The sequence below is a fragment of the Osmerus mordax genome, chromosome 13 (assembly GCF_038355195.1).
Source record: "Osmerus mordax isolate fOsmMor3 chromosome 13, fOsmMor3.pri, whole genome shotgun sequence".
Taxonomy (NCBI): domain Eukaryota; kingdom Metazoa; phylum Chordata; class Actinopteri; order Osmeriformes; family Osmeridae; genus Osmerus; species Osmerus mordax.
Window position 1 is genome coordinate 12,684,790 of NC_090062.1, and position 16,525 is coordinate 12,701,314.

The 16,525-nt window shown below is 53.7% G+C and overlaps 1 protein-coding gene across 5 annotated transcripts in view; it reads right to left on the reverse strand.

Moving 5' to 3' along the window:
* Nucleotides 1–42: 42 nt before the first annotated feature.
* The window catches only part of chd9 (chromodomain helicase DNA binding protein 9), a 52,392-nt gene continuing 35,909 nt past the window's right edge, over nucleotides 43–16,525 (reverse strand). For 4 of the 5 annotated variants that reach the window (XM_067249532.1, XM_067249535.1, XM_067249536.1 and 1 more), the window contains 23 exons: nucleotides 15,709–15,904; nucleotides 15,388–15,585; nucleotides 14,705–14,890; nucleotides 14,417–14,527; nucleotides 14,033–14,241; nucleotides 13,663–13,862; nucleotides 13,340–13,499; nucleotides 11,279–11,368; nucleotides 10,457–10,560; nucleotides 10,213–10,330; nucleotides 9,893–9,950; nucleotides 9,562–9,610; nucleotides 9,196–9,436; nucleotides 8,846–9,051; nucleotides 7,465–8,397; nucleotides 7,121–7,284; nucleotides 6,770–7,000; nucleotides 5,708–5,882; nucleotides 5,321–5,469; nucleotides 4,891–5,121; nucleotides 4,573–4,716; nucleotides 4,381–4,485; nucleotides 43–4,275 (listed from right to left, as the gene is read on the reverse strand). In XM_067249532.1, coding sequence (XP_067105633.1) covers nucleotides 3,301–4,275; nucleotides 4,381–4,485; nucleotides 4,573–4,716; nucleotides 4,891–5,121; nucleotides 5,321–5,469; nucleotides 5,708–5,882; nucleotides 6,770–7,000; nucleotides 7,121–7,284; nucleotides 7,465–8,397; nucleotides 8,846–9,051; nucleotides 9,196–9,436; nucleotides 9,562–9,610; nucleotides 9,893–9,950; nucleotides 10,213–10,330; nucleotides 10,457–10,560; nucleotides 11,279–11,368; nucleotides 13,340–13,499; nucleotides 13,663–13,862; nucleotides 14,033–14,241; nucleotides 14,417–14,527; nucleotides 14,705–14,890; nucleotides 15,388–15,585; nucleotides 15,709–15,904 — 5,233 coding nt within the window. In that variant the 3' untranslated portion in view covers nucleotides 43–3,300. The remainder of the gene's footprint in view (nucleotides 4,276–4,380; nucleotides 4,486–4,572; nucleotides 4,717–4,890; nucleotides 5,122–5,320; nucleotides 5,470–5,707; nucleotides 5,883–6,769; nucleotides 7,001–7,120; nucleotides 7,285–7,464; nucleotides 8,398–8,845; nucleotides 9,052–9,195; nucleotides 9,437–9,561; nucleotides 9,611–9,892; nucleotides 9,951–10,212; nucleotides 10,331–10,456; nucleotides 10,561–11,278; nucleotides 11,369–13,339; nucleotides 13,500–13,662; nucleotides 13,863–14,032; nucleotides 14,242–14,416; nucleotides 14,528–14,704; nucleotides 14,891–15,387; nucleotides 15,586–15,708; nucleotides 15,905–16,525) is intronic. The other variant, XM_067249533.1, reaches the window with a different exon arrangement.

Below are 16,525 nucleotides of genomic sequence, written 5' to 3' on the forward strand. Positions count from 1 at the left end.
TAAATTTTAATATTTTAATAACAGTTTTCACTATGAGGTCAATTCTACCACAAATTATCATATTTATGGTGTATAACTTAAAATAAAAAATTATTCTGGATATTTTCAAGGAACTTGAAGGTAATTGCTACATAGCGATGGAATGGACAAAGACAGTCTTAATGGATAGTCAGAATATGTTTAATAAAAATAATTAAACCTCAATTTCCTCTATAGAACTTCATAGAAAGTAATCAAATAAATTACAAATTACTTAAGACACCTTTCCTCCACTACATAAAGCATTATTTGTCTACAGACCACAACTTGCAAATATTGCAACAAAATAACAAGAAATCGACTTTAAGATGACGTTTAGGATATTATCAAGCTTGAAACAAAAAAATACAAAGGCAATAATCTAGTTTTGTCAATCCAGCAACTAATTTACTTTCATGTAGTAGTGTATGGTGTCTTATTCTGTGTTTGCATATTGGTGGTAATATCCTTGTGGCTGAGTCCAGCACTTTCAATGTATGTGGCATTGGGAAATATATTCGAAAGTAACCAAAATACCAAATCAAACCACATGAATAAAAGGTTTAGTTCAATCTCACATTGTTAACTCTCCCTAGATACCTCTCCCTAGATACCTCTTAGTTCTCAATAATGTAGAGGTTACCAGTCTTCTCCAAATGCAGGCTCATCTCTCAGTAAGATACCAACCCATCTCGCTATTGAGTTAAAATATAAAGCCTGCTAAAACAATCATAGTTGGGTGAGTATTATTAGTAACCAGGAAGCAGCAGTGTATGGGCGTTTGCCTAAGGGCACAGTTAGTTTAAGGGAAAGTGTTTTTGCAGTATAAAAAAATGACAGGTGAAGGGTGTTCTTTGAATTCTCTGCCTGGTGTAAAAGCAGGCATAACAAAGATGGCTACCACTCAACACATACAAAACAAATCACTGTTAAGGACATCATAGGCGGAGAGGGAAATACACCCTATGTCAGAGAAGTGTTTTTGTCAGTCTTGACATAACTCAGTGGGCTTCAACATTGACGCATAGGTTCAGTACAACAACACTGACATCTACATGGAGGCAGACAGTGGCTCAATGTGTTTCTTTACCACAGGTCAATTTTATGTTTTTTTTTTTATGTTGACAATAAAACAGACAACTATTTTGAAATGTGTATAGCAGTCCAAAGTGTACCAACAGTCTTGCAACAACAGCTTTTGAGCCCAGATTAACCATGTAGTGATCATAAACAAACACACCACATCAAATAAAGAACATATAAGCTATCTGTTTAATCAGATACTGGGGAATAGAAGAAAGATGAACAGAGATACATTGTAAGGTCACTTCTACACGTTTCTACAGCTCCATTCACCAGTGGATCAGTAAAACTTGCCGATTACGATAAAAAGAGACACCTGAAGCAGAGAATTCCCTTGGAATACAAAGACCACAGTCAGCAATACATCTTGTTTGGAAGGTAGATATTAAGCCTGGAAAAGGAAAGCCTACACTAAATCCATACAGCCCAATACTTTAATTGATATTTCGCATCACTGCAAGACGTAGTGACGCTTTACACAGTTGTCAGGTGTAAACTAAATTTCATGTAAAATTATATTCTGCTGCAATCTAATTGATACAGAGACAACCCCAACATGTTTCCTGATACACAAACACTGTGTGAGATCGCCCAACTGCTTCCAGAAACAGAGTCATCTGGAACCGAGTCAAGTGCTGAAGGGGGGGAGAGGGGGAGGGGGGAGAGGAGGCATGATGGAGCTCCACAGACGGCTCCAGCAGCTAGTGTCGTCATGAGAGGAGCACAGATAATACTACAGACCAGCCAACCCTTTCCTGGACCTTGAACCCAGCAGGCAAGGTCCAGTCCCACGGACTGGGGTCCCTCAACACTCGTCCTGGAGTTACGGAGTGTGTCGTGTGCTCTGGGTGACAGCGCCCGGCCGGACCGTTCCAGCAAGGGGTAGTACCATCCCGTTAACATCCCAGTTGCAGCTAATCATGTGACCAACCGGTCGACGGGAGCATACAGTCTGACACTCACAACTCGCTTCCCTTACAACAGAAACACAGTGCAATAATCCCTCTCTCGCTCATACACACACACTGGTTTGGGTTAAATCCACTGTAAGTTGACTTTACCCAGCCCAAATAAGCAGACATTCGACCCAATGAAAGCAAACAGCCAAAGCGAGTGGAAGCTCTCAAGAGTACCCATTAGAGTTCCAGTGGGAACACGTACACAGGACACACGCCACAGACATAGGTTGTTTGTACAGTGAACTCAATCCTGTTTGCAAAACTGAGGTAAGATGCTGTTAAACATGCCCGGATGTCATTTCTTTTCACATTGTCAGAACATTCTTCCTGATTGTGATTATGAACACAGACTGATTTGAATAAATCTCTGCCTCATTAGACTAGGGCAGCTTTTGGCACTCCATCCTAACAGTGCTTCATGGGGCAGACACTTGTACTGTATAAAAAAAGAAAGAAATGTGCTAGCAATTATACAAAGAAACTTTAAGTGGACCTCAGATTTAATTTACGGGATTTTAAACGGTCAGAAGACAAAATCATATCTAATCCGTTTGAGTCTGCTTTGATATGGTGACTGCTGGGTGTCGAGTGGTAGGCTGTGGATACTACAGGGGCCGTGGTTGGGATGTGCAGTGGAATATGGCCGACATAAGGAATCTACAGCTTCAGTGACATTCATTAGCTGCCCGAGTTATTGCTGACTTTCCCAAAGTACGATCTGCAAAGTATATGCGTGAGGAAACCTGTATTTACAAAGGAATCCAAACAAAATATTTGTCAAGTTCTTCTCAACCTCCCAACTCCAAAATATATTAATAGTACAGCTCAGCTGGAGCATGAATGTTTTTCCTCTTTTTTTAATAAAATTAAATCCCAACATGATAATTACAATAATGCCAGTCTGATTTCTTTTTCCGTTTGTTGCATTTGTACATCATTGTGTTATACAATTTCACAAAGTTCGGAAATCTACTAAAGTTTGACATGCAAAATGCCTCTCAAAACAAGATTGTACCTTTGAACAAACACTGAAATTTTATTTCAGTTCCTTTAGGTCATTTATTTTCCTTTTTTTTTCTTCTATTTTCCTTTCTTTCAGTTCTTACACGTTTGCGTTAGATTTCTGTATTTACATGAAAAGAAATCACAATGTAAGTGCAAGAAAATCCATATATATGTATATATATGTGTACATTTCTAGGAGATACATAAATATATTTATATTTATATATTCATGAGCTCAGTCTTCATCGCTGGAGTCTGAGTCACCGGATGATGAAGAGGAGCTCCCCGACTCTGATGAAGATGACTCTGCTTTCCCCGACCCCTCTGCACCACTGTCCTTCTGCTCTGCAGACTCCTCCCCCTCTCCCTCCTCCTCCTCCTCCTCCTCATCTTCATCTTCATCATCTTGGCCCCTCTCCTCTGGTCGCTCCATATCCTGGGGTGGTGACTGGGAGGTGCCAGGGGAAGGGGTGGGGTCAGTGTTTGTGCTCTGTGGCTGTGAGGTGGACGCTGGGAGGTTAAGGCCTGGAGTAAGAAGCATCCCTGGGTAAAGCATACTGGAGAGTAACAAGGGGTTAAGAGACAGTGGATGGCTGGAGGCTGTCGCGGCAGCAGAAGCACTTGGTGGGGTGGTGGCAGAGGAGGTGGAGGGCTCGCTGGCACCGGTGGAGGCATGCTCCCCGCTCTGACCCTCTGTCCTGTCCCCTTTGGTGTCGGAGGTGTGGGCGGGGGTCTGCGAGTGGGCTTTGGAGGTCGAGGACTCTCCTCCTCCACTGTTACTGCTGGCTGCTCCCTTCCTCTTGTCCTCTGAACCCCCCGTCCCATCCTGGGGGGGCTTGCCCAGAAGCCCGCTCATTCCCAATAGGTTGGGGAGTCCGGCCATGCCAGAGAGCATCATGGGAAACATTGCGGCCAGGTTGCTGGCGGCCAGGTTGCTGGCGTCAGGGGGTAAGCCCATGAGGCCAGCGGTGAGCTGCAAGGACTGCAGGCTCTGGAGGTTCTGCTGGAAGGCCTGCAGGCTGTTGAGGTCCATGCCGGAGAGGAGACCGTTGGCCAACAGGGGGTTGAGACCCAGGGCGGCTGCCCCGCTGTTAGCCGCAGCCGCAGCCTTGGCCAGGGCACTCTTGGGCCGCCGACCGCGCCGGCTCACCTCCTCTGGAACGATGGGTCCGGTGAGGATGCGGTCGAACATGCTCTCTGGGAGGTAGCCCTGGGGGTTGGGAGGAGAAAGACAGGGTTAGACCTTTACTGGAGGGGATCGAACCAAGGCTGGAGGCTTACAGAGGCACTGGTGCTTCAGCGCTAGCAGACTCACCGACTGCTTGACCACATCGGCCCACTCAGGGGGAACCCCGTACTCCGGGTTCTCCTGGAGGAACCGGCACAGGTCCTTCAGAGGCGGGGCGAACGCTCCGCCCACCTACGGAGGGGGAGGAACAAGGTGAGTCACAAAGAAACACCCAAAACGTGCACCCAGAGCAGGCACCGTTGCTGGGCGACCCCTCACCTTGCGGGCGTTTCTCCTGTTGATGATCTGCACCCTCTCCTCGCCCGTAAGGCTGTTGACGTCGATCTTGTTGGGGTTCCTGCAGCGGTGCCTCTTCTGCTTGGGCCGCCCGTCCTGGAACTGCATCTGGATCTTATTCACGCCCTGGGGACAGAGGTCAGGGCGTTAGTGCTGGAGCACGGCCTCGCAGGGGCCAAAACACCCTCTCTCTCACTGAAGCAGGTACGCTCCCCATTATCAGCCCCGAAAGGTGGGATGGGGAATCAGAGGGTGGGGAGGAGGATGGGGGTGGGTGAGGACGGGAGGGGGGGGACTCACAGGGATGAAGGCCCCCGTGTCGGCCACAAAGCCCGGGTGTTCCCTCAGCCACTGTTCCAGGTCCTTCCTCGTGGGGGCGTCGTCCCCAGCTAAGCGCGTCCCGTCTTTGAGGTTGATGACGGGGACCCTGCTCTCCATGTCCACGGGGCCCTGGGGCCCGCCCTGGCCGTATGCCGGCACGGAGGCTCCGGGGAGGCCGGCTTGCGCCATCCCGCCCCACGCTGGGGGCACCTGAAGACACACCACCCCCCTCATCAGTCAGCAGCTACAAACCGCTGGAGTACATGCTGGCACATCAGGGTTTGAGAGAGTCCACAGCGAGACTAGCTTGAATGGAAAGGGAGCCAGGGACAGAGAGAGAGAGAGAGAGAGAGGATTGACTGGGAAAGAGGGAGAACCCAGAAAGAGGAAAGCAGAGGTGAGTCCTTACGCGTTCCTCTACAGGCGGGACTCTGTTCTTGTTCATGAAGAGCAGGTCCATTCCCTCCACATTCTTCCTCCGGCCTCTCCTCCTCTTCACCACCGGCTGGCCGTCCATCCCCCCGTTCAGCCTCATCTGACCGGCCAGGCCTGGAGGCTCTGGAGAACAGCAACCACACCATCAACATTGGATAAAAAAAAACACAGGGTCTGGATCTCTCATGTATGGACAGGAGTTGGATAACAAGAAGACATTGTTTAAAGGGGCTTTGCTGCCATCTAGTGGATGCAAAAACCTAAGAAATGAAGAAAACAACAATAAAAGGCTGAACAAGGAGGGTAAGCATATGAGATGTAGCTCCAGACATGGACAGGACGGCACTGCCAGGGAGCGTACCGTGAGGGGAGCTGGCCTGAGGCTTGGTGAAGTCAGCCAGGCCTGTGTCGGAGGCGCTCTGGAGGTCGTGGAGCCGGGCCAGGTACTGCTGCTGGCCCAGGGGGGCCTCCTCCGGCTCCAGGGGCCTCTTCAGGGGGAGACCCTGCTTCTGGAAGGTCAGCTTCAGACCGCCCTCCTGCTGCACGGACACAGACAGGGAGTCACACACACGGAGCCACACAGCCACGGCCACAGGTACTCTGCCCTTCTCAAACTCAAGAAAATAAAAAAACAAGTAATAGAAAATTAAACAAGGAGTGAAGTGCACTGCTCGGCCCTCGCTTGGTCCCTTCACTAAACTCCAGCACTATAGTGACTCTCTACAGGGCCCAGAGGTCTCTGGAGGGGGGAATCACACAGCATGGAAAGGCTAAAATCCCAGGCTTACAGCTGGAGAAGACACTGACAGATGTGGAGGTTACTGGGGAGCTCGACCTAAACAAAATGAACTGGTAGCAGCTGTCAGCATCTTCACGTCAAGGTTCAACCCCCAGGCTCTCTGGCCGGAACAAGCCTTGAGCGGAAGGGGCCCAGGTTGTATGGCGAAGCAGAATGTTTGGGACGGGTTGATGCGCCAGTCACACCCCATAATATCACGTAACTATGGCGATGTGGCTCTACTGTAGGAGAGCGAGTAGGAAGCAGTTAGTGTTGAAAGATATCAGCGGTTTGCAGGCCAATTAGAGGAAGCCCCCAGTCGGAGACCCCCCCCCTGCATCAATCAGATTATGAATGGGACCCCTTCAAATCATGACTGATTACCCTCCTCGCTTGAATGGGGTGTATGCGCTCGCCCCAATTACAGCCCAAGAGCCGGTCAGAACTCAAGAAGCAGCAGTGGGTGGATAGTGAATGGATCAGTGCTGAAGGGGGCAGCCTGACCCAGCCAACCAAGAGCCCCAACCAAAAACATGCTGGACACCGCAATTAGCTTTTGCGTTCGTGGGTAGGTTGTGGAGGTGGCAGGTCCTACTGGGTGGAGGAGGAGGAGGAGGAGGGGGGAGAAACGGAAAAACAACATACGTCATTGAGTTTGACTGAGAACTCCTTGTTTTCTGCAACATGCTTCTTCACCTTTGACCCCTGCGGCGAGGTCGAGGGGTCCTCGCACAGGCTGTTGGCGTTGTCCAGCAGCTTGGTGGTGTAGAAGGAGGCCACGGCCCCTCCGGCCTCGTAAGCCCGCCGCGCCCCCGGCCACTTGCCCTTCAGCACGGCCTGGCAGACGCTGTCCAGACGGTTGATCATCACGCGGTCCTGCGGACAGACGGACGGACAGCTCACACACACAGCCAGGCTCGGGCGTGTCCACTCCCCGCCAGATCCACTCCATTCAAAGTGGTTGCGGCGATGGTGAAAACGCAGGCGCCGGTTTACCTTGGGCCAGTAGGATGCGGCCAGCATGTAGCCTCCCTGGAAGGGGTGGGACGAGTGGCTGACGCCGTTCTCCGCCGGGTGACTATCCTGCAGCTCGTCCTGGGCGGTGGGGAGCGACGCCACGCTGTCCTCGTCGAATCCCTTCACGCTGGGCACCGTGGGCACTGGAGGGAGGCGCACACACGGGAAACCTTACAACTTCACACAACTTTTTGTTCTGTATTATTAATAAAATTGTGAGGATGTGAACCTATTCTTAAAGTGTGTGGTCAAGAAAGCGCTAACATATTGGAAAGTCATTCAAGGAAATGCAATCAATCAATCGACGCACACTAGACACTCACCCTTAATTTTCTTCTCCCTCGCTCGCCCCTCCTCTCCCTCGCTCTCAGTGTCCGCCGAGGAAGACGAGGAGGAGGAAGACGAGGAGGAGGAGCCGGAGGAGCAGGATGAAGAGGAGGAGGAGGAGCTGGAGCCGGAGCGGGAGGAGGAGGAAGACGAGGACGAGGAGGAGGAGGAGGAGTGCGAGGAGGAGCTGGAGGAGGAGCCGTCCGAGTCCGACTCGGAGGCGGCCTCGGCCCTCCGGGCCTCCCGCCGGCTCCTCTTGCTGGCCTTCTTCCGTTTCCTCTCAGCAGAGTTGGGGGTGAGGGGCTTGGTGCGGGCCGCCACCATCTTCCTCTCGCTCTCAGTCTTCACCAGACCGGGCTTCTCCTCCAGGCCCGTGGGGGTGGCGGGGCCCGGCGGGGGGCTCCACCTCTCCGCCGGCCCCTCCGCGTTCTCCTCCCCCTCCGAGGCCGGCTCCTGCTTGGGCACGACCACGGGGAGCTCCGGGTCCCTCTGGGCCGGGGCCGGGGTGGGGGCCGGGGCGGGAGTGTTTGTAAGTGGGGAGGCGGCCCGGGCGGAGCTGGCCTGGTACTGGGGGTGGAGGAGCGGGGCGGCCGGGAGGCGGGGCTGGGGTTGGTGGGAGGGGGGCTTGCTCTGGCTGTAGTTGCGCTGGGCCGTCATGAAGCAGAGCTCGGGGTCGCGGAGGATGTGGTAGTCGGTGCGGCTCACGCCGTGCTTGGCGGCGCCGATGAGCAGGTCGCGGTCGTGGGAGCCGGGCGCCCACCACACGGGCAGGTCGGAGCCCATCTGGCACAGGGCCAGGCGATCGTACAGCAGGGGGTGGCGGAGGACCTGCTCCCTCACCTGACGCAGCAACTCCACCCTGTACAGGGTCCGCGACGCTCGCTCCTCTGTTATCGGCTGGATGGAGAGAGACGGGTCTACTGCCGAGTCTGGAGAGAGAGAGACACACAGAGAGTCAGAGAGACAGAGAGAGACAGCGAGACAGCGAGAGAGACAGACAGAAAGAGACAGAGAGAGACAGAGAGAGAGACAGCAAGAGAGAGAGACAGAGAGAGAGAGAGACAGAGAGATGAAGGGTGTAAGCACAGTTGAGCACTATCTCTACAGATGAGGTTGGGTCTTGAGTGACCTTGTGCTTTGACCCCTTCTGACCCACTGTTGACTTTCTGACTAATCATCAACCTGGTCACCCTCCCTGATTCTGCAACCGGCTTCCCTTTGTCAACAGAGCCCTGAATAAAGCATGTTCAAAACTTTCATTGGAAATGACTTCATTCTCCCAAGTGTGAGAGACAACATGCAATGTAAGAGAGAGACAGAAAGAATGACAGTGTGTGTGTGTGAGAGAGAGCGAGACGGAGAGCTGGTGTCCCTCACCTGCTTCCCGGGGGGGCAGGCGACACACCCTCCTGCACATGGCCGTGAAGGCCCACAGGTATTTCTGCAGGCTCTCGTCTGTCTTCTTGTGCAGCCGGGCCATGGCCCGGAACTTGGTCCAGTCGAAGCGGCCCAGGTCGGGATCGAACACCACGCCAAAGGTGGAGACCACGCGGTAGAAGTCGGCCTCCTCTCGTCTGGTCCACCTGGACGGGGAGAGGGGGAGGAGGGAGCGGGGGGGGGGGGGGGGGAGGAGAATGGATGATGAGAGTCGGGGCTGAATCACGACGATGACTTGGCGTCATCCTAGTTTTAAGATCCTCTGGGGATGACGGAGGGATCTCCCTCACCTCTGCTGGCGCTCGATCTTGGCGGCCATCTTGGGGTTGAGGGTGTCGTTGAGGGTGGGGGGCATGGGGAAGAGCGTGGAGGGCATGGCGACGGACTGCTGGGCCTGGGCCTGGTGGATGTGGAGGATCTGTCTGCTCTTGGTGTAGCGCTGGGAGGCGGTGATCAGCCGCCTCAGCCTGGCCGTCAGCACAGACGGCGAGGGCCAGTAGGGCGCGTCGCCCTCCGTCGCTGGAGCTGCGTCTGGACACACACACACACACACACCTTAGTCTGGGACACGGTGCTCAATAGATATATGTGACCGTTGTTGATTGCATGATGGTTGTTGGGGGTTCTGGAAACCCCAGAGCTGCATAGCGACTGACCTCCAGCGTTGTCAGTGACGACCAGATCTCCCGGAGAGGAGGCGTCATCCTGTACGGCGAGAGAGAGAGAGAGAGAGAGAGAGAGAGAGAGAGAGAGAGAGAGAGAGAGAGAGAGAGAGAGAGAGAGAGAGAGAGAGAGAGGGAGAGGGGTATCCATTCAGTCTCAGGAAACGTCACATTATTATTTTTTTCAAACAATAGGTCACGTTTATTTTTGAAATGGCAAAGTTCCCAGTGTCCTTATGGTTCATTTTCATGGGGGCTTTCATGACGTAGACAGCCTGGTGTAACAGGGGGGGTCTTATCAGGGCTGCCAGCCCCCTGGCCTCACCTCCATATCGTCCTTCAGCAAGGCTGGCGCGGGCTTGTATTCTGGGTCATCCACGTCCCTGTGCACACAGATAACAACGGCCAGTCAGCAGAGTCAGAGGCCCCACAGGGGGGATGGGGGGGGGGGCAGAACAGAAACAGCTCCACCGCCCTCCACTGTGACTCGCTCCAGCTCCGCACAGACCAATTTATCTCTCTGGACAAGATGGCTTCTACAGTCATGATAATGTTCGGTGCGATGACTGGGGAATGTGAGCGATGTCTCCCTGGGTGAGTGTGATGGGTGCAGCCGCGCTGACTGGACAGTGGAGCGACGCGTACCCGTCCATGAAGTCGTTGGCTCTCTGTTCGGCAGCGATAGCCTTCTCGTCCGGCCGGCCAACCCGCTCTAGGAAGCAGAGGGCGGGGTCGGCCCGAACCGTGTTGTACTTCTCATAACCTGAGAGAGGGTGGGGGGGGGGGGGGGGGGCGGTGGGCAAAACAAACACTGGAGTTTAGCTGCGTGACCCTGGCGTGTACTGGGTCCTGCGTGAGGCGGCGTTGCCGGTTTCCCCCGGTCTCTCACCGTGCTTGTAGACTCCCAGCAGCAGACACTTGTCAGACGCCACGTCCCACCACAGGGCGGGCTGCTCCGAGTGGTCCGGGTCGGGCACCCAGATCTTGATGTCACTGCGGCACAGAAACGTGGATGGAGACACTGCTCATGCACGCGGTTCTCAGGGACGGTGACCTGCTCTCAGTCGCTTTGAAACTTTGGCTTTTCCTTCACCCTCACCCCACAGGTGGAGGAGGAATGCGTTCGGCTTGTGCTCTAAATCAGCAGCATCTCATTTAGGATTGTGCCCCCCCCCCCCCAAACAACCCTGTCTGGTGTTCCTCTCCTCTGCTCAGCAGCTGCTTCAGTGGCATCATTCTACAGGTGGCGAGCAGCTGCTCACCCTCCTCTGAACAGCAGGGGGCGACCTACAGTACAGGCTTGCCTATTCCTTCCCTCTTTAGATCCGCCTTCATCTGAACTTTTGAAGCTGAGTTATGCTGCAATATTCCATTCATCCCGGTTTCATCCAGATCGCCGGGCAGGGAAGACAAATAACAGCTATGGAAGTTTGAGCTTCCTGATTTGTCCACACCAACAGTACTTGTGTGGCTCTGTCATATTGACAGACACATATTATATTACTATATTACATATAAATGATACAGTATTCCAGAAGGCAGAAATAACATGTTTATATCCTGATATATAACTAGTCTAAATACAGAAATAATACAACAAAGCAATCCTCCTTGGCCGGTTTAGGTCTCATGTCCACAAAGCTGTAAGAACAGCTTTGAATAGCCTACAGAACCTCTTGTGTTTTGTAAAAGAGGTGAAAGTTCAACTCACCTGCAGTCCACGCCGTCTAGTACGTTCTGGGACTCGCTTCCAATCACCTCTTGTTTCAGGTAGTAGAGCATTCTGACCCGCAGCAGCACCCTGCACACAGACAGCACGCTGGTCACAACAAAGCCTGGCACAGCGCTAACGCTGACATGGCAGAAAGGCTTTCACTCACACAAACGCTATCTGTCTCTCATTTTGACTGACGGGCGCACACACACACACGCACCCACGCACGCTTCAAAGCTCACAAAACCCTGAAGTACATGTCTGAACAATCAGACACGGAAACCTTTCTTCAGAGTGCCGGAGACATTGTGCCACGTCATATTGTTAGGGACAATTTCTTACATGAACTCATGGAACTACAAAGCACTGTTCACACACACACACACACACACGAGTACAAAGGCAGCCATGTCCCTCTGCTGGGATGCAGAGTCTTGGAGCCATGGAGACGAGTGCCGTGTTCTCTGGGCTAACGAGGCAGTGACTGGGTCACAGGGGGGTAAGACAGTCTGGTCTGGCAGAAACAGGGTGTGGCGAGGCTGGAGAGGCCATATCTCGCACACAGTGTGGGTACAGTCGGGAAGAAGCTTCTAGTCTCCCTTCCGACGACGGGCCGGCTGGGTGTCTGCCCAGCTGCTCCCGAGTCTGGGCTGGTGTTTGTTTTTTTCGTCTGTCCTGGTGACCTAGGCAGGAAGGAGCGGGTGCTAAGCCTGCCAGCGGTGATGTATGAGTGTCACGACCAGGGCGGTGTGGTCTGGAGGCAGTGTGAGGCCTGGCGGAAAGGCAGGGCTACAGGTCGCTGTCTCTCTCTCTCTCTCTCTCCACCCCCCCTCCCCTCTGTTCCTCTCTCCTCTGTGGCCTACGGCCTCCCAGGAGCAGCAGCTGTTTCCTGTGGCTGTCAGCAAAGCCCTACATCACTCTCCCTGCCCCCCCCTTCCCCCCCCCCCCCCCCCCCTCCTGTCTCCTCCCCATATCCCAGACAGACAGCCAGGGTGTTTACGGGAGTGTGTGCCGGTCTCAGACCCTCAGCCCCTTGTGTGTCTCACACGATGATCTCACTGCACCACACACACACACACACACATACAGCCCTCTCTCTCTCTTGCTCTCTCTCACACACACACACACACACACACAGAACCAGTTCGAACCACACCAGCGCTACACTTGTGTGTGCTACTGTACGTAAGCGGCGCCATTAATCATTAAACTGGGCATGTACCACCGACTGGACTACACTGCCCTGTGGGCGAGTAAAAAAAAAAAAGAAAGAAAAAAGGGGGACATGGTCGTGAGTCACATTCCTGTCCACAGGGGCCAGAAAACGCAGCGGTCAGCAAAGTGTGTGTCCCCGTTTGGCCGGCGTGTCACACATCGGACGATCCCTGGCTTCAGCACTACTGGCTGGGGAACAATGAGGAAGGTTCTGTGGGAGCCCAGGGTCTCTGTGTCCAAAGCCGGCAGACACAAGCGCCTCTTTAGAAAAGCCGGCAGCATCCATTTAAGCTCTATATCTCAACACGTTTTACGGTCTGCAATCTTGTTGCGTCTTTTTTTCTTTCACCGTTTCTCTCTCCTTCTTGTATATAAAAGATCAATGATGTCCATTAGCATAGTTAAAGTCCCATTACGATTCATATCAGCTCCCAATGAGATCAGATACACCGTGTGTAATGATTCGGGGAATGGTTGAAAAAGAGATAAATAGATGTTTCAATTTCTCCATAATTACGATGCTTTCGGAGGTCAGAGACCACCTTCTGCCATGGCAAAACATGTAATTACACACATGCATTCAACATCTTTTAGACAACATCAACAAGTAGGGTTAATCACTTTCACTTGCCTGTTTGAATACCTAATTTATAAACACATACGGGAGCCAACCAAACAAAGTCCATCATCTAGTCCTGCTCCAACTCAACACAAGCCTGTTCACAATCCACCCTCTCAGAGGGAGAAAAGTGGTTTCTTCGAACCAAACTTGAAATACAGAACCGTCAAACTGTCTCCAGGTTGAGCGCATGGAGCGCGGCGCGGGAGAGGGGCGGAGCCTACTTGTTGCAGTGGTGTTTCAGGTGCTTCTTGTAGCCGTCGTCCTGCAGCATGTGCTCGGGGTTGTGCTTCCGGATCCACTCGGCCTTCTGGATGTCGAAGGTGCTGGACTGGGTCTTCATCTTCTTGCCCTTCCTGCCGCGGGGCACCGGGGTGGACAGACCTGGGGGGAACAGGGCACACGGGGAGGGGGTTAGACCCAGTCCAGGCCTGGTTCGCTTGTGGCAGTTTGTGGTGACATCTGTGGTCACGCATCATTTCAAGTGCGTTCAGAAGGGAGGTGTCTCTCTCTCTCTCTCTCTCTCTCTCTCTCTGAGTCTTCTCACCCAGGTGGTTCTGCAGCTCCTTGGTGCGCCCGTCCTCGGTGGGGGCGATCAAGTCCCACATGAAGCTCTTGATCTTGTCGTCTCCTCGGTAGTGCACCAGGCAGTAGGCCAGCAGCGCCCGGCAGATGGACTCCACATCGCGTTCGCTCAACTGCTTCTTAAAACGCCCGTGGAGAAGGATGTCCTTCCACCGGCCCCACCTGGACGACACACACACACACACACACACACAGTTTAATCCAGAACGTTTGTCGTCACCGTGTACCGTGCCCACAGGACAACATGATCACCCTGGTCTTTTAGCCAGGTTGAGAAACCACGCACTTGGCTGGAGGAGGAGGAGGAAGTGGGGCTAGCTTGGGTCTCTTACCCATATACGAGCAGGTTCTTTTCCACTCTGAAGCACTCTGTGCGGCCATAGCTGTTGAGGCGGTCGTACGGCCGGCGGAGTTTGGGCTTGCCGGCGCCGCCGTCGTCGCTGTCGCTGTCCCCCTCCGACAGCTCGGCCAGCTCGTCCTTGGTGGCGCTGAAGGGACGCGTCTGCTTCCTGACGCGGGGGGTGTCGATCACCAGGCTGTTCTGTAGCGCCACGGCAACGAGGAGAGGCAAAACAAACCAATCAACAGGTCGTTAGCGTCAGTTAGCGTTTTTTCCCCCGCTTATCGCCGAACAGCCGGTCCATTAGCGGAACGGTAAACAAGACGAAAGCCCGTTATGGTGACGTGACCACGTGACGGAACCGAGGAGAACTCACTCTGCCGTTGACCGTGTCCAGGTCGATCTCGGCCTTCTTCGCCCACTTATCCCAGAAATTGGGGTCGTCCAGAGAGATGTCTGTGCGGTTTCCGGACGCCACGAAACTGGCCTGGAACAGACATCAAATCACATCAGGCTGCCGTAATCATATTTGTCGGCTCCTTGCGCCTCGTATCCACAGACAGCCTCCTGCAGCATTAGTGTGCATACAGACAGCTTCTGACCGAGGGAGATGGGGGGGGTAGCAGAATCAGACAGAAGGGAAGAGGAGGAGGGGGGGGTGTACCTTGGCAAAGGTGGACCCTCGTCCCTCTGACTCGATGGTGATGGTCTTGGTTCTTCTCTGGAGGATCTGGTCGATGTCCTCCTCACAGAACTTGGCCCCTTCGTCCTCTTCGTCCATGATGGCTCCGTAGGCCCCCTTGCGCAGCAGGTCCTCGATCTCCTTCTTAGACAGTTGCTGCTGCACGGGCTGGAGCAGGGGGGGGAAAGGGATATTGCAACCATTTTTCAGACACAGACAGAGGCAGGGACATGAAGACGCACGCATACACAGAAACACACCACCATAGTGAGCCGAGGTAGACAGGCTGGGGTGGGATGAACTGCAGCTGAACTTGATCACGTTCTGGATCTTTGAAATAATGAAGGCGAGGCACCACCTCGACTGACTCCCAGTGTTAGTATGCAGATCCTGACAGTGTTTGTGACCCCTCTCCTCAGATGAAAGCAGCTCAGTGAAGCCTTGCTCCTCTCCTTAACTCCCTCTCAGAGCCCAGTCAGACTCCGCCTCCACGCCTTGCACTTGGGGTGATTGGAGGGTTATTTTAGCTTTCTCTGTGATGGTGACCCTGTCTGGCCCCTCTTCAATCTGGGCCGCAGATGAAGGTGGAAGAGCCCTGGTCATTCTTCAGAGAGAGTGTGTGTGTGTGTGTGTGTGTGTGTGGGGGGGGGCTTAACTAGACTCACCCCTCCTCCTCCTCCTCCCCCTGCCGCAGCCGCTCCCAGGCTGTTTTCTCGGCCGCTCATGCTCTGCAGCACAGCCTTGTCCAGGCCCAGCTTGAGGCTGGCACGGTCAAACATCTCCCTCTCGTACGAGTTGCGCGTGATCAGCCGGTAGACCTTCACGGCCTTGTTCTGACCAATCCTGTGGCAGCGAGCCTGGGCCTGAGAAGGACGCCAACCGTACAAGGCTTACCCACCACATTCTTCTCCATTTCCAAACAATTGTATACGTGTGTGTGCGCGTGTCCTGTGTGTGTGTGTGTGTGTGTGTGTGTGCGGGCGCACCTGCAGGTCGTTCTGAGGGTTCCAGTCTGAGTCGAAGATGATGCAGGTGTCGGCAGCCGTCAGGTTGATGCCCAGGCCGCCGGCACGCGTGCACAGCAGGAAGACGAAGCGGTCCGAGTCTGGCTTGCTGAAGCGGTCGATGGCTGCCTGGCGCATGTTGCCTCGCACCCGGCCATCGATGCGCTCATACAGGTACCTGGAACAAAAAAAAGGACCCACAGGAGGCTAGTACCCACACACAATCTGAGGGAATACCCTGAAGTGTAATAATACTTTTGCTACTACTGTTTTTTTCTCTCTCCCCCCCCCCCCCCCTCCCCCCAACACCTTTCTGGTCTTATTAACTTTGTACGCTTCCTGTGCCTTTCTTTACCGTAACTCGATCTCTGAGTGAGAGCAGAAGGGTCTGAGCTCTGATCACTTTCCCAGGAACAGCTGCCTCACCCCTCCTTCCACCCAGCTCCCCCCTCACCCTCCCACAGCTCGTTCTGCCTCCGCTCTCCTGGAAGGTGACCCACTTCCATCCTCCCGCAGACCCCTCTGTCTGATGTGGGAGCGCCCCAACGGGGGCCCCCGTGACCCGCCGCTGAACCCTGGCTAAGCCCTGCTCTGGGGCGCTCTGTGCTTCATGTTTACACTGGTGCTCGGGGTCTGTTCTAAGTGCCAAAAGAAAAAGAAAAAAAGGCAGGGAGAGGCTGGAGCTGAGAGTAGGGACTGGAGAGAGTCTGTGTGTGTGTGTGTGTGTGTGTGTGTGTATGTGAGAGGGGGAAAGAGAGAGCGGGAGAGAGATACACAGGCCAGGCATCCCACGGCAGTA